Source organism: Amaranthus tricolor, chromosome 9, assembly GCF_026212465.1.
Source record: "Amaranthus tricolor cultivar Red isolate AtriRed21 chromosome 9, ASM2621246v1, whole genome shotgun sequence".
In the NCBI taxonomy this organism is placed as follows: domain Eukaryota; kingdom Viridiplantae; phylum Streptophyta; class Magnoliopsida; order Caryophyllales; family Amaranthaceae; genus Amaranthus; species Amaranthus tricolor.
In genome coordinates, this window is record NC_080055.1 from 17,265,972 (window position 1) to 17,283,783 (window position 17,812).

The 17,812-nt window shown below is 32.2% G+C and overlaps 1 protein-coding gene and 1 pseudogene across 1 annotated transcript; one reads left to right on the forward strand and one right to left on the reverse strand.

The window, feature by feature from the left end:
• Positions 1-11,676: 11,676 nt before the first annotated feature.
• LOC130823316 (uncharacterized) lies at positions 11,677-12,937 on the reverse strand (annotated as a pseudogene).
• A 3,851-nt stretch (positions 12,938-16,788) lies between these two features.
• LOC130824552 (uncharacterized) lies at positions 16,789-17,312 on the forward strand. The gene is made up of 2 exons (XM_057689607.1): positions 16,789-16,892; positions 16,968-17,312. Exons 1-2 carry the CDS (start codon positions 16,806-16,808, stop codon positions 17,271-17,273), a joined length of 393 nt encoding a protein of 130 aa, XP_057545590.1. The 5' UTR covers positions 16,789-16,805; the 3' UTR covers positions 17,274-17,312.
• Positions 17,313-17,812: the final 500 nt, after the last annotated feature.

Below are 17,812 nucleotides of genomic sequence, written 5' to 3' on the forward strand. Positions count from 1 at the left end.
TATTCAGATTATTCATTATTTACATATACTAAGACAAGCATACAGATCAATGTCTTAGTATACGTAGATGATCTTATTATATCTGGGAATGATTTCGCTGCGCTGTGTACTTTCAAGTCTTATCTTAGTGATTGTTTCAAAATGAAGGACTTGGCTCCTTTGAAATATTTTTTTAGGAATAGAGGTGGCCCGGAGTTCTGCGAGTCTGTTTTTATGTCAACGAAAATATACTCTGGACATTATTTCTGAAGCAGGAATGTTAGGAGCTAAGCCGATTGGCTTTCCCATAGAGCAGAATCATAAGCTTGGATTGGCTAATGGAGAATTACTTAAAGATCCAGAGTCGTATCGGAGACTTGTTGGTCGACTGATATATCTTTCTGTCTCTCGTCCAGATCTGGCATATTCTGTTCACATCTTGTCTCAGTTCGTGCAGGAACCCAGAATTGAGCATTGGGAGGCGGCCTTACTGGTTGTTCGATATTTGAAAGGAACACCAGGACAAGGTATTCTTTTAAGTACAGATTGTGACTTAACTTTACAGGGATGGTGTGATTCCGATTGGGCCGCCTGCCCCATCACTCGTCGTTCCCTTACAGGTTGGCTCGTGTTCCTTGGCCAATCTCCTGTGTCCTGGAAGACAAAGAAGCAGCACACTGTTTCACGGTCATCGGCTGGGGCCGAATATCGTTCTATTGCTGCCATCACCTGTGAGTTAAAGTGGTTAAAGGGTTTGTTGTTAAGCTTGGGTGTGAATCATCCTAAAGCAATTAAATTGTTCTGTGATAGTCAATCCGCCTTACACATTGCAAAGAATCTGGTTTTTCACGAACGAACAAAGCACATAGAGATTGACTGTCATTTTGTTCGAGATGCAATCAATGAAGGTTTAATATCTCCGTCTCATGTCTCAACATCATCTCAACTGGCAGATATCTTCACTAAGGCGCTTGGTAAAATGCAATTTGATAAATTACTCTCCAAGTTGGGCATTCATGACCCTCATGCTCCAACTTGAGGGGGGTATTACGAAAAAATTTATGAAATATCTTCTAGAATATTGGTCATTAGGAAAATATATTTGTCTAGAATATAATGATTGGTTGTATATTCCATATTATGGCAATTAAGTTATAATTGGTAGTTTTTAGGAACAACTTGTAATACATATATGCTTTGACTCGGTTAATGAAAGCAAGGATTTTTGGCCAAACTTTTCACATAAGCTAGAGTAAAACCCTAAGGGACATGAGTCACTGCAATACAGTAAGCTTTTCTTACTTTTTAATTTTTTCTCTTTATTTCCTACTATTTTCCTGTTCTTCACTAAGTTCTCTTTTCTTATTCTTTTTGATGGCTCAAATATCAAATCTTAATGGAGAGACAATCGTTTTCTGGGTCGAGGCTTTTGACGATTTGGTGCATGATCAATGGCAACCTGGTACGCCACCGTTACGCGTTTTGGGTCGACCATCCCACAATCTGGGTAACTTAGAATGTAGTAAATCTAATGGGATGAAAGGAGTATAACAACATTCAACAAGATTCAAACCCAAGAGGGTTTGTTACTGTGATCTTAATATCAAAACGATAGAAATGCTCTATATCTACACAAATTCAAATCAATTCAAGAAATATTAAATAAATGCGGAGAAATTACTCGCAACTCATGGACGTCAGCCACAAAAAATTACTCATTTCTATTTGCTGTTTTTAATTTCCATTTAATACAATTCTATTTCTTATTCCCTAAAAAATCTTTCTATTTATATCAATTTTTTTTAAACATAATTATCATTAGTCATCTAATCTAAATTTTAGTATTTTTGATGCTTATGGCCCTATCATTTTTCCAATAACTTTAGTTTAAAATTTTTATAATGCTTATCATTCTAACGTATTTATCACTTACTTTATTTCAATATTTTTTAATGTTTGTGGTATTCATATTTTTTCTACAAATTTTTATTTTATATATGATTTCTACTTTTTCTCTATTAATTTTATTTTAATTGTATTATCTCCTTTTCAAGGTGATGGGCTTAATTAAGAACTTAGGGTTTTTAGATAACGTCTTTGTAGGGGTTTATTACTGTGACAGATTGTGCTATTTCTTGATAAGTGGTAATTTAATCCTATTTTATAAAGATAGGTACATCACTATTCATTTATATTATTAATCTAAAGTGTGGAGATGTATGTTGTTTAATGTTTAACTACATTTATTTACATAAGTTTGGATCTATTGTTTTTCCCAAATATCAGTACCAACGGTGTCATGAAATGCTATAAGATCAATAGATTCAGTGCTATCTTGTGACAGTGGACCCAAATATCAGTATAGATTCAGTGCTATCAGTACCTCCATTTCGCGATGGATCCATTCAAGAGCTCACCAACCTTGTTAATAATTTCTAATCGCCTCACCTTGAGTAGCTTTAACAGCATCTTCCAAATCAAAATCATATAAAACCCATGTGCCATGTATCAAAATGAAATTTTGCTGATTAATCCATTTCATACTCTAATAATTGTCTAATTGCAGTTTCTTGCTTTATGCTATACGGTACAGCAGTAAGGGGATCGCCAGTAGGTTCAGAATAAATGAAATGCATGGAGAGAACCACAAGTTATATTAAAAACTATCATGAACCCTATTGGGAAGACCATCCAAAACAATATAAGCTCTTTAGTTCATGAATTTGGAAATAGTAGAATTGTAGAAAATAGAAATGAAGGAAAATATTATCTCCTTCACAAATTATCAAATGTAACTACTTTGAAAATAATGGTGGAATATGATCCAAAAACAAAGTTGAAAATTTTTGATTTGCTAACCAATAAATTTAAGCCAATTCCTGATTTCCAAATGAAATCATCATTCTCAAATATAGCATAAATGTATTAAACGTTGAAAAAAAAAACTATAATATACGACTAATATATTGCTACCTCCATAGTACTTGATATGTTGTTGAGATGTAGAAGATGAACATTGCGCATCAAAAGAGTTGAAAACAACATCATGAACAGTGTTATTCTGTGTAAGCTGCTTACTTTTGTTTGTTTTATTAGATTGGCTATAATGATCAACTTCTGTAGAAACCGAACGTTTGCTCTTGTAACGTTTAATAGATACACTTGCACTCAAACGACCTCCATTATTACAGTTTATAGATTGTACATTCGTTAACAATGCTTTTGTGACTTCAATAAATAAAACTCAATCATGCACTAAATATTATAAAACTCAACATCTAACAATGCAACACAAATACAAAATATTAGTAATATGTTAATACCAGTATTATGTTCTTCAATTTGATTCTATTGCAAATCGTAAGTGAAACACTGTGTAGCAGAACATGCAGGACTACCACTATGAAAAATAAAATCATATATTACATGTGTGACCTCACTGAAAGTAGGGGTATTCTGTATAATTCATTTACTTTTGTACAGTTTTTTAGATGAACTGCAACTATACTGTTTTTTTAGCAGAAGTTGTAAGATAACCAGCTTCAGCGTCAGAGTCATAGATTGTATGGCTTTCAACGTTGCGTAAAAAAAGTCAAATTATAGTTTTGCATTAAAAAACAACAAAAATTTAATGTATCACTATTAAACCAAATGCTAATAGTACCTTTAAGGTTATATTATGCGTTGATAAGCTTCTTGATGCCTCCGATGAACTTATATGTGACAATATAAAAAGCGAAACAAGAGAACTTCAACATTCAATATTAGCATCTACTTTACACTATAAAATATGAAAAACGAAAACAGTATTCATTATGTTCACAAGTACAAGAACAACAAAAAGTTTAATTGAATTAAGATTCTATTAATATTTACGGTATTTAGTGATACGTAATTAAATATATGTAAAAGACCAAAGTAATAATCATTATGTTAACAAGTACAAGAACCACAAAAAGTTTAATTGAATTAAGATTCTATTAACATTTACGATATTTAATGATACATAATTAAATATATGAAAAAGCAGCATTGTGCACCAAAACTGCATTATGCATAAAAAGGATCTTAGTATGCACTAACTTGCTAGTATCTCCACTTTGATATTTTATTTCGCACACGTTTCCATCATATAACATTTTGATCCATAAGACAAATGTAAACAATAATAAATACAGAACTTAAATTAAAAGACGGTAGCATAGTTGATTAGTTGCATTGAAAATTAATCCTTAAAAATAATCACTATAAAAAAAAAAAAAAAAAAAAAAAAAACCATGCTCACATTATCAAAAATAAACTTTCATGGAAAAATAACAAAAGTGTATAAACTGACCAAATGATCAATAAGATTTTCACATATAATCCATGAATCAAAGCAACCATCAATTGCATTTAAACATCATAACAACAAAACACAAAAAACAAGACCTACTAACATAATAAAAAGTAAAAAATAAACGCCAAATTAAATAATAGACACTTAAGGGTGGTTGGCTAATATCTTAATTTGATCGTCAACTTGTCTTCGGCTATCAATAATAAAAGAAATTGTTAATCAAACTGTAAAAGATGTTTGAGCTTTCATTGGATGAATTGAGACCAAGTTTACAAGAATGACACAATGCGTAATTGCTTTCAAATCTTCTTAGTCCATTACTTTTTAAACAAGCAAAAAACTAAATTTTAATTTTAGCATCAATAATGGCAATATTAAGAACAAATTTGTGTCTTTGTCCTTACTCAAAAATACCCACCTTCCAATAGTATGCCATTAATTAAGGCATAATCTTCAGTTGCTCCTTAGTTTCTAGAAAGTCGCGAAGCCATTATTTTAACTTTGTCGGTTCTTGAACATTATTATCGCTACACATTCTAAGTCTGTGTTATATTATACTTCATAAATTCGTACAAATTTAATTATTGTACATGTAATTTGGTTTAAAGCATAAATAATTAACAATAATAAAGCTTTTCCAACGCAAAAAAAAAACGTGATTAACTTATAAATGAAACAGTCGCATTATTATGAGATTTCATTAGTCGTTTTTAACGCCTAATTTTTCTTACACATTTGTTCGTTACTAATTATAATTTAATTAGTGATGGTAGTAATTTGAAAAATCTCTACAATGATTAGTAACAAGTAACGTAAACTTTTGGAGGTAAAACTTAAATTTGAGCAACTACCCATAACAGTTCGAGAAAATTTTAATTATTACCCAAGCATATTATATAACCATGATGGGAGTAAATTAAATATTTCACACATATACAAGTGATTTTTAAACATGAAGTACAAGTTACATAACTTATTACATGTACAACAATTTTTACCCAAACCTTAAACTATCTTAGATAAACCTTTGCTACACTATAATAGATCAAATAATGGACAAAAATCACCAAAAAAAACAACCCCAACTAGCCATGCTAAAGTTGTCTCTACTCCCCCCTATAGCCGTTTGTATACTTACAGATACAAGCTAAAAACTCTACCCAAAATTCCTTTTGTTCTACCCAAAGCTTGTGCATCATTATAAGCATGCAAGAGGCAAATGTTTGAAGCAAAAACACTCTATTTTCTGAATAATTATTCAGCCATAAACCTCAACACATTGCTCCCAAGTTCATCCATGAACAAACACTAGAATCCTTCAAACTTTCAACCACTAAAACACCTTCTTTTCTCATCTAATCTTCTTCAAAAATCCATCTAAAACTTCTAAAAATTTATGTTTATAAACTCAAATCTCCCATAAAAATAATCTTCATTTCAAGAGCTTTCCATAGACACCAAACTTAAAGAAATTCATTAAGTATAGAGTTAGTTATGTTTATTTCTTTCTTCCACTACTTTTTGTTAGAATTTCTTCATGTAAAACATATTTTTTAACATGAATCCTTCTATAAACTAAGATCATTATAAAATGGGTATTTTATCTCTAAGACTAAGAAAATCATCACTTATACATCTATAAAAATCAGTTATAATGGAAAATAAGAAAATGTATTTCAACAAACATATAAATTTTCTTACTTTAAGGATTTAAGTATAATTATGGGACTTGATTAAGTATGTTACTTAACATAATAAGTATACTCCAAATATGTTAAAACCATCGCAAGAATTAGTTTAATAACTCCAACTAAGGAAAGTTAAGTGCATGTTAGAAATCCAAAATTTTTATTGATTTTTGGATGAATGCAATATGTTTAGTTGAAGAGTTGGAGTTGAGACTTGAAAGGTCACCCGAAGTTAGAACCACTTCTAAGAATGCGTGGGAGCTTACGTGGGAGCTTACAGAATAATGATATAGGCTTGGAGTCGAGGTATGTCACATGGGGTGATTTTTAAAGGATTTAAGAACATGTTGGTAAAGTTTGTGTATAAACTTGTTTTTAAAAATAAACTTCCCAAAGAGAAGTTCTTAAATCTTGAAAAATGATGTCAAAATGATAATTTTAAGTATGGAATAATTCATTACATGTATTATTTTTGTGGGCATCATGCAGGTTGATTTTATAAATTGTTGTATGTTTAAAGGCATGTTTAACACTATTTTGTGAAAGTTATTGTAATGAAAATGATTATATGAACTTTGAAAACATTTGAAATTCATTTTAAAAGAAATTTCCAGTAGCTATGTGTTAAAAAATCTCTTGAATACTTTTTGTTGAAATTATTCGTTAAATTGATATTTTAATGGATTTTAAGGTGTTAAATACTTTTATTATAAAACATAGTATTAGATAAACTCTCCATCATCAAAAATAATTATTAAAAGCATATTATAATGTCTCCAACAAGATTTGGCCAGAATATATTTAGTTTGGAATTTTTTCATGATTTTTGAATAATCGTTAAATTGTTTAACGGTAAATTGTAAAATGGTAAAATATAAAATAATTACCAACCAAAGACATATGGACTTGATATTTTTATCACATACTCAAATGGATAGTAAGTAAAATTGGTAAAATTGGGAGGGTTTCGTTGACATTTAAGGACCTTAATAATTTTTACTTGGTTATTAATAATCGGTAAGTTAGAAAATGGTAAAATATAAAATAAAAGGTGTAATATTGTTGATTAAATTTGGGTAAAAATAGACCTATACCAAAAATTTATAATTATATTAATAACCTACTGCCTCATAGTATAAAATAAGTTTAACTTAGATGGTTTATAAATTTTATGAATTCAAGACACCATTTAAATAACGGTAAATACCTAAATTGTCGAAAATAATCCGTAAGATCGTTATAAATTCGCATAATCGATTATAATCTGATGGGAGAACCCTGAATTCATTTTAAATAAGGTATTATAATGACTTGATTAATTTGGGCCTGGTTGGATAATTAATATGTATTTTGTAAATCAATTATCGATTTTATTACCGAAAAAACTATCTCGTATTTAAGAAAATAGTGTTTTATGAAATCTTCTGCCATAATGATTTTATAGACTTTTAAATCATATTCTAGTTGTTTTGAATGAATTTCAAAACTCTTTTAAGTTATATTTACTTTAAGAAGGATTGAAACGAAACATTTTAGTGGTTTCCTTGAAAAATCGTATTGAATTTAATCACTTTTTGTTACGATGCATTTTGATACATGCTAGTGATGCCTCAATATAATACAAAGGTTATGTTTGATGATATAATTATGCTAATCATGTTTTACCCATGTGGAAAATATTATGATTTGATTTTGCTAAGTCGCAAATAAAGTATGTTTTGCTGTGTTGCATATAAAAGATGTTTATCACATGGAAAAAGTTGATATTTTTGACTTTTCAAATGCTATTGAAATAACAAGATATATATTACATACAAAAATGTTTTAGCCTAAATGGCGGGTACATATGCCACAACAAATGTTGTGTGCATGATTAAACGGCTCACCAATGCTGAGCGCGTATTGTTCACAATACCATTGTGTTATACTTGCCAGACATGTCGCGGACAGTAGACCAACTACCAAACGAGTCACAGGATGACTCACAAAGTACCCATGCAAACTTATGATATGAGTTTGAAATTGATTTGGATCCATTGAAATCCTATGATTTATGATGAAAAATGAGAATTTGAAATGACTATAGAGCCATTGAACTGGGTTTGAATGATAATATGATTTATCAAATGAAAAAGCATATTTCAAAATGAATTTACTCAAATCAAAAAGGTTTTAATAACTTGTTTGACAGACACTAGTGTATTTATACTCAGCCTTTTTGCTGATACTATGCTTTATATGTTTTTCCAAGGGTTTTGCTTTTAGAGTAATCCCCTATGGCATCTCGACGGAGAATGGATATGCGAGCGGAAGTTGAACCCAAGTTGGAGTATGACTCCCCTTTTGTTTAGATCTCTTTATTGTATTTGAGAGACTATTAGTTTAGTTGTTTAGATTTAGACTATTTTAAGGATGTAATTTGAACTTTGGACTTATTTCGATTTGGTTGTAATTTTTCTATATTTTAGACAGTTAAGACTTTCGTTATATTGCTTTGGTTTGGTTTAAATATTTTACTTGGATATTAGTTTGACCTTTAAGTAACCCCTTAATCGTGTTGGCAAAAGTAAGCTTCCGCATGATTAATACTAAATTCCAGTTAGTGTTTGCCTTCATAATTCGAGGCGGTTACTATAAATGTAGCTCCTAACGTTTTCTCTGTACTTCAGTTGCAAAACAATGACCAATACTTTAAACATGACTAAGAAATGGACCACACAAATGGAAAAAATGACAACCCTCATAGATGGAAATATGTCTTAGATATCTTAATGACCCTTAAGTGGATTTTGATCTCTATGTACTTGGTCAAGTGTTGTTCAATGGAAGCTAGGAGAAGATAGTAGAGATGTCACAGAAACTGGTTCCATTTCTTTTGTCAAAGATCATCACAGCAGGTATCCTACACAAGACAACAAAATTCATGGATCAAGATTAGAGCTTTAGCAAGTGTAAAGGTGTGCAGAATGCTCAACTATATGGGTATGGAAATATGTCTTCACTCCTTAATTTAATTGTAATGTCTATCCTTAGCTTTCGATTTCAGGCATACAAAGCGTTGGAAGAAGATCCCTGGGGAAATGCAAAATTGGATAGATAAGTATTAACAATTAACTACGCAGCCAAGATGGAAAAATGAACTTGGTAAATAGTAAATGAAACCCCAAAAAACATATCCAGATTACTAAGCGCAACACTAATTGCTTTTGATGAACACATCAGTTATAAATGCAAATTAAAATAGTGAAGTTTATTTATGTAAGATACTCAGATTTTGCAATTAACTAAATAATCTTATTTGCTCTGAGTTACCTATTCAAATTATACGCCAAAAAATTATAATTTTAGCAATAAATGTAAACATCATAATTAAAGTTTAATTTATGATTGGTTATGTAATGAAAAGTATTCCTTTTGCCCTTTTTTGAGACAGTTCCTTCAATCAACTTATCCTTTCCATCAATTCCTCTTAACATACCAAATTCCTCTTACAACAAATATCCTACACTATCACGTTTACCTCAAATTAGGAGTATGGGCATTTCTTTCTATAATTTGGTGTCTTCTATCAACAGTGTCAACCATGAATTTATTAGTTAAACATGTAGTAAAACTCGTGATACAGGTAATGGGTACGGGATCATACGGTTTGCCAACAAAAATTATTATGAATTAGCTAAAGAACAAATCAAAATCAAATATAATCCCAAAAATTACGACCAACAAAATCCCAAATATTAATCGAAGATAACAAATTCAATGTACATTTCTCTGGTAAGTCAAAGCATAAATCCCTTTGCACGTTAATAGCAAAGAAGGATTACGAAAAATGATTAGTGAGTTTGGAAATTTTAAATGATTCTAAGGATGGTAGAGAGGATATTTACGTTTGTCCATTTTATCATTCCTATGCATAGTTAACCTTTTTATTTAATAAAATAAACCTTTTTATTTAATAAAATAAATCTTTTTTATATCTTAAATTCCAAACAAATGTTATTACATGATTTTTAGAAAGTGAAAAGTGTAAATTTACGTATATTTAATTGTCCTAAACCCTTATCTACAAAAGACATTGGGGTAGTACAATGCTGTTGTATGATGATATATGGCTAATGACCAAAAAAAATTAATAGTCCTATGAAATCAGTGTGCAAAGAAGTTCAGCTTGTGGCAATTGAAGAGATACAATGCAAATTTGAACGATCTGCATTCACTATAGAATGTTTACGCTGAAACAAGAGCATAACGTCACCAAATCCATAGAACAAATGTTGATTTAATACCCAAAACAAAACACCAAATTCTTGACCAAAAACCTTAGGTGTACCATGTTTAAGATATCGGTTATAGTTTAGCCGAAGAAAAAAACAGTGTAATTTTTCACGATACCCACAAAAAAAACCCAAAAAGATCAAGTTGTAAAAAGTGCTCGTCACACATATAATGGGTACGGGATCGCAGGGGTCAACAACAAAAATTATTAAATATAATCCCAAAAATTATAACCAACAAAAACCCCAAATATTAATAAAAAATGTAAACATCAGAATCTATTACAGTAACAACTAAAAATACTAAAAATGCAAAGCAACCAAATTAAGCTTACCCAAAAAACCAAAAAAAAAAAAAAAAAAAAAAAAAAAAAAAAAAAAAAAACCCACAAAGATTAAGTTGTAAAGAGTGAAAAAATGAAAAAACAAGCTTAATTTCTCAGTAAAACAATAGAGGCAAAGTCAATTAGCACTATCAACTCATTACCCTCATCTAAATAAAACCATATGATTAACAGAACAAGAATCATAAGCATAAACAGATAACTTGAAAACCTTTACGCCTGTTTGGTACATGGTATTAGAGGGCTGTAATGGTAATAAAATTAAGTAATAAAAAATTTGGTTGTTTAGATGTCTTCAATGATAATAAAATAAGGTAATGAAATTATCAAAAAAGACCATTTTTATTACCATCAAACAACCTGGTATTAGGCTAAAATGATAATGAAATATTACTGTGGTAATAAAATAAGGTAATGTTGTTTCGAGCTGAAGAAAAAAAATGAACAATATTCAGTAGTGGAGTATAGACGGTTTTTAAAATGTAATAGATCAATAGATAGATAGATATGCGTGAATAGGATCCTATAACTCAGTGTCATGTTCGTAACGCATTTGATCGTTCATATGATTATATATAAGGCATCCATGTAAAGTGCTTCTTTAGAGCATCTTTAATGGTGACCTTAAAAAAAAGGTTATCTTACTATTTCATAATTTTTCTCTCTCTTAAAATTTCATCTTTCAACCTAATTTTATTAACAATGACCTCTTTTAAAAGGTCATCATCCTCTCTTTCTTACTTTTTTCTACTCCACCTTAATTTATCTCCCTTAATTTATCTAACAATTATCTTTATTTTTTTATAATAATATTTTCATGTACAAAGTTAATATAATTTTTTATTTGATTAAAATAGATCTACTATTTTATAATTAAAAACAATTATTCTTTTAATAAAAATAATATTTTTTAATAAATATAAATATAAATATAATTTTTAATAAATATTTTTTAATATTTAAGAAAAATTCGTTAACTTCAAATAAATGTTACCAATGCACATACATAAAATAAATACACAAATTAAAAAACTAAAATTTTAAATGATACATTAATTGCGGTTCTCTCCAAACTTTCGCCAGATATTTTCAACCAAGTCATCTTTTAAGGATAAATGTGTTTGTCGATCTTTAACATCTTCCTTATTTGCCAAGTATCGATTGATATCAACAATTCTATCTGTGTAATACTCAAAGTCATCATTTAATCCACTTGTACCTTCTAATTGACCTTTTGGGCGATCTCCCATGAACTCTCTACCATCAGCATAGTGTGTATATGTATCTCTTTCATCTTCCACTATCATATTATGCATAATTATACAAGAAGTAATTATATTAGAGTCGTTCTTCATCCCAAACAAGTGAGGGCTTTCTAATTATTGCAAATCGAGCTTGCAACACCCCAAATGCTCGCTCCACATCCTTTCTTGCTGCTTCTTGATGTTGGGCAAATAACCTTGCTTTTGCTGTTTGCGGTTCAGTAATAGACTGAATAAAAGTAGCCCATTTAGGATAAATGCCATCAGTGAGATAGTAAGCCATGCCATATTGATTTCCATTCACCGTGAAATTGACAGGTGGTGCCCTTCCTTCAAACAAATCAACTAAAAGAGGTGATCGATATAGCACGTTGAGATCATTATATGAACCTGGCATCCTAAAAAAGGCATGCCATATCCATAGGTCATGATCGGCGATAGCTTCAAGAATTAATGTTGCAACACCAGCTCGGCCTTGATATTGCCCTTTCCATGCTGCTGGGCAATTCTTCCACTCCCAATGCATTCAATCAACACTACCAATCATGCCAGGGAATCCTCGTTCTTCACTAAAGGCTAATAATCTCGTCAAATCTTGTTGTGTTGGTTTTCTCAAATAATGTTGCCCAAATTGGTTGATTATTCCCTTTGTGAAATGACTGAGTGCTTTTCGTGCTGTGCTTTCGCTAATTTGGAGGTACTCATCAACTTGATCAGCAGCCACCCCGTATGCTAGCATACGAAGAGTTGCAATACACTTTTGTAAAGCACTTAGACCTTTTCTACCAGTTGCATCAATGTTGGTAGTGAACCATGGATCGTTGTTGGAAACAGCTTCCATTATCCGTAAAAATACATGTTTCCTCATCCTAAACCTACGTCGAAACAATCGAGAAGAATATGTAGGATTTTCAGCAAAATAATCATTAAATAGTTGGGAATGACCTTTTGAATGGTCTCTTTGAATTTGACATTTTTTTTTTGTTCTCACCCTTGGTTGTAGTGTTGAAACAATGGGAGGAATTGCGTATTGAAATGCATAATCAACCATATTATGTATTAGTTCATTCTCTTCTCTTTCATTATTTCTGAATTAAGTCGAAGACTCTCTCCAAATGCACTCAAAGCTTGAATTGATTGATCTGCAACCATTTTCCCAGTCATGCGGGCCTTAGCCTTCTTCACACCCTCGGGGCGAGTGGATGATCCTCCTTGAGATTCACTTGTTGGTGTTTCAGAATCTTCTTCCGTCCTTGATCTTTTCCCACTACTTTTACTACTAACATCACCAGTTGGTTGTTGATCCAATTGTTTTTTTTTTGATTAGTTTTTACCACTTGCTTCCACTTGTTATACTTTCTTAAAATTTTCCATTGCTCAATCAAGTTAAAGTTACCGTGTTTTCTTTGATGGATTAAATGCGCTTCTTTAAGCACATCTTCGTCTGTCGTGCCACTCTTCTTCCTCCTAAGAGCCTCATCATAACTTCCAAACCACTTCAAACATGCTGGAGCAACTCTACCCCAACGACATTTAAGCATGTCGGCGGTTCTTCGTGGGATCAGATCACTAGTGGAAAAAAATGTATTTGCTGCTCATCATTTGCTGCGGTTTTTGTGTATTAGAAGCAAAAAATAGGAAAATGTATTAGAAAAAAAAAATATATCCTAATTGCTGCGGTTTTGCAGTTGACCGCAGCAAATAACCTTTCATATTGCACTAATTGCTTTGGTTTTTCCACAACCGCAGAAAATACTTCTTCAAAGTTTGATTAATTGCTCCGATTATGCTTGAACCGCAGCAAATAACTTTTCACATTGCACTAATTGCTCTGATTTTTCCACAACCGCAGCAAATACTTCTTCAAAGTTTGATTAATTGCTCCGATTTTTGTTTTGAACCGCAGCAAATGACCGTTGGAAAAAAATGAATTTTGTTAAAACCCGCCAGTTTCTGTTTTATTCGCATATCTTCTCAAATACGTTATACAGTTTGCTTTGTTCCTCATTGAAAAAACGCTTCATCTTCATCTTCATTTGCTTCGTTCCTCTTCTTCATCTTCACAGACGTATAAGATTAAGCATCAAGATCATTTGTGTTCGTTTCTTGTGTTCATCTTCATTTTCACAAACGGTCATTAGCTGTTATTCATCATTCTTGTTGCTGTTCATCTTCACAAACGGTCATTTGCTGCTGTTCATCATTCTTAGCTTGTTGCTGTTCATCTTCACAAACGGTTTCTGAAGGTAAATCCTTACTTCTGTTCTTGTTCATCATCAAACTTCGAATTTTCATAAACCTACTTGTTGCTTCTGTTCTTGTTGCTGTTCTTGTTGCTTCTGTTCTTGTTGTTGTTCTTGTTGCTTCTGTTCATCTACTGTACGTGTTCTTGTTCATCATCATCATCATTCTTTATTTTATAACTCAAGCTAATTTATTTTTTCAACTTTTCTTTTGCTACTATGATTTTCAATAATTTTTAATTCACTATCTGGTTTTTAATTAGTTTGCAGTTTAAAATTGATTTGATTTAGACTAGATTAGACTTGAAAATAAATTGATATAATTTACATAAAGTGAAAAGTTACATGTATAATTATATGTCTAAGTGCTGAATACAAGTAATTTAAGTTGAAAACGAAAACCTATTAATAAAGATGCACAATAATTTAGAATGGAAATGGAATAAGTTGATATAACTCATGACTAAAGGAATTAGAAATATGACAAGAATTTATTCATTCACTAATAAAATTAGAAAAGGAATTTGGAATTGAAATCTATGTAGTCTTAAATCTGAAAACCAAGTATTAAGTTCTAAAAGTTTGTAAAAGAATAAACAAAGACAAATTTATGCTATCTTAAATAGTTTATATTTTTGTAATTCAAATTTTTTGAAATTTTATAATCAAAAACTTAATATATAGAGATTTTATAATCAAAAAATTAATATATAGAAAGTTGATTCTTGTATCAGCTAAAGAGTAAAAATAACTTTTTACGTAAATTTTTTAAAACGATTTTCGTCTAATCTTTACTTTTCTTAGTTTACCCAATAATCTAAAACTAATAGCTATGAGTGAGACAATAATGATTCAAACATTAATAAACACATTATCATCCGAAACTTTCATCCATCGATTCATGATTGAGGTATGTATTAACTTCTGAACGACATTTGGAATACAATGCATTGGGTCAACCCTGCGGAAAATGGCGTAGGCAATATGGAAAACAAGTAGGTCTATGTATCCGCAAGCTTTCCATATTGCACGCATGGAACGAGGTTCCAGAGGGTTTGAAGAACTCTCTATGGCATGATACTGTGGTAACCAACTTTACTATTTTTACTCATTTATTTTCATTTTAAAATTAATTTGATTGATAGTAATAAATATAAATTTTTTTGTAGAATCTTTTCCACATCGAGAGCGATGAGGACAAGAAGAATGTGTTTCTTTCAGCTGTTGCTGAAAGATTCAGAGATTTCAAATCCAAGCTAGTAACTGGCTGGATTACGAAGAGTCGTGCCCGTACGACCAAAAAGGTCAAAATGGGAAACGAAGGTGGAGAGCAAGCACCTTCGAAGATGCCCTACGAAATATGGGGTCACATATCGAAGAGGGATTGGGAGGCCTTTGTTGCCAAAAGAACAACTCCCATAGAAGTTGTAAGTATTTCATATTATATTGTAGTTTACCAATTTGAATTTACTTCTTTTGATTCAGTCATTAAACTAATACATGACATTCGATTTCTATTGATTAATTAGGAAAAGCGTGGTAAAGCTTCTGATTCTGCAAGCAAAAGAAAGTTTTACCATCGCTTAGGCCAGAAAACGTACGATGAGGTCCGAAAAGAGTAGGTGGATGCGGGTTTATACCCCAATCAAAGTTCATCCACGCCCTCATCTATGACTACCTCCGCATCCATGAATACTCTTGCTGCAGATCGGGTGCGTGATTGGTATTGCGGGCTTCATTCCCGAGATGTAAGTGGTAAATTTACCATTAATGATCCGGGAACGAAGAAGGTTGCTGATGCTGTGGTGAGTTTTGAAATTATTAAGTATATTCTTCATTTGTTTTGTAATCTTTGGCTTTGATGTAATTATACTAATTACTATATATGTCACTTTTTATTTGAACAGATGGGCTGGAAGGAAAAAGAAGCTACGGGGGAGTTCAGCCCAATAGGCAATGTTGACGCATTGCATATGGTCTTAGGGAAAGACCACAGTGGGCGGGTAGTCGGAAAAAGAGGCGTCCGCGTGGGGTTACAGAAGGCATTCGGCAAAGAGTGTGTTGCTACTCAATCCCGAACGGCACTGCGGGAAGAAGTAGCAACCCTCCAAGCGGAGATTACGAAGGACGTTCTCGCCAAGCTGGCCGCCGTGTTGCAGAAGATGGGAGCACCCATTGTGGACTTGGCAAACCTGATTGTCGAGGATCAGGAAAGTGAACATGGGGATCCTAACGCTTTGGTCGAGCTAACACCCGAGCGCATTACCCCCGTAGCACCCCAGCTCATGACTAATACCCCTGAAGGGGAAAACACCACACCGGAGAACATAAACTTCGTTGCTCAAAATCCGGAGCCAACTCCGAAGCCAGTGCTACAGGTAAATATTTTTTAAATATATAAGCACTTATTAATTTAAATTGCAACGCGTAATTAATATTTTATTATGATGCTTATTATACTAAACGACATAATTTTCAGGAGGCGACTCCTTGATCTCTTAGCTGGCTCAGTTAGGTGTTGCTAGTGATGGCGACTTAACTGAGGTTGCATATGGTGTGGCCCAGCCAAATAAAGAGGGCCAAATAGTGCATTCAATGTCTGTTACAAGTAGCCACATCAGTGTGGCCGTGGAGACTATTGTAAAGGGGTTTGAAGATTTCTCACTCCCAATTCCAATGCCAGCATGGAGCCTTGAGAAACTATCAGACGCCCTAGGTAGTTTCGTCACATGGCCATATGCTTGGGTCCGATTCACTAACATGGTAAGAATCATTTGTACCTTATTTATTTTTTTTAATTGCATGCTCACACTAATTTAATTGTATAAATTGAAATAGCAAAAGAGTCCAAAGGGATCTTGGAGAGAGGTCGGTTCCTCAGCAAAGGTGTCGACTAGGTCAAAGTCGATGCCAAGCACTCCAATTTTGACTGATGAGGAGCTAAAAGATCTCTCTCAAGATTGCAAATGGCTGCATTATTGTGCATCTCGCATAAGTGAGGAGGACCCAATCATTTTGAACCTGCTGAAGGAGCAATACTGCTTTTTAGAGAGCCCGTTTGTAATTATTGGTCCTAGTGACATCGGGCAATTTTTGAGAGGAGAGATGCTGAATGTAGCTCTTTTCCATGTCTACATGAGGTGATGTTCATTATCTTACAAGTTAGGCATTGTTGTTTAATTGTTTTAATAACCGAATTACTAACAAAATTCTCTTATTTGTGAGTTTAGTGCGACTTACGAGGAGCTAAATTCTTGCCAACCTTCAATAAAAATCGGATGGTTTTGTCCGGAGTCGATTTCGGGTAGTAAATGTAGAAATGATCCAGATGACGTCAGAGCATACATTGAGACTGCTTTGACTAATTCCCTTGCATCTAAACACACATTCATTCTGGCTCCATATGTGGAAGAGTAAGTTTTATTTTTGAAATTGAACTTATCTTTTGATTTTTAAAGTCACCTAATCTCTAATTTGTTGATTTTAAATTTGTGTTTGTAGTTTGCATTGGATACTTTTGGTCATATGTCCTTTAACGAACACTGTGCACGTCTTCGACTCATTACAAAAACCTCAAAGCCCACCTCGCAACACAAAATTCAAAGCGTTGTTGAATGCGTACGTAATATTAATTATTTTACCAATTTGATTTAATTAAGTGTTGAATGCGTACGTAATATATA

Bases quoted from the DNA above. Each gene is read 5' to 3' on its own strand.
- LOC130824552 (XM_057689607.1), top strand. From the start codon at position 16,806: ATGCCAGCATGGAGCCTTGAGAAACTATCAGACGCCCTAGGTAGTTTC. The intron at 16,893-16,967 runs GTAAGAATCATT...AAATTGAAATAG, and splicing joins GGGTCCGATTCACTAACATG to CAAAAGAGTCCAAAGGGATC.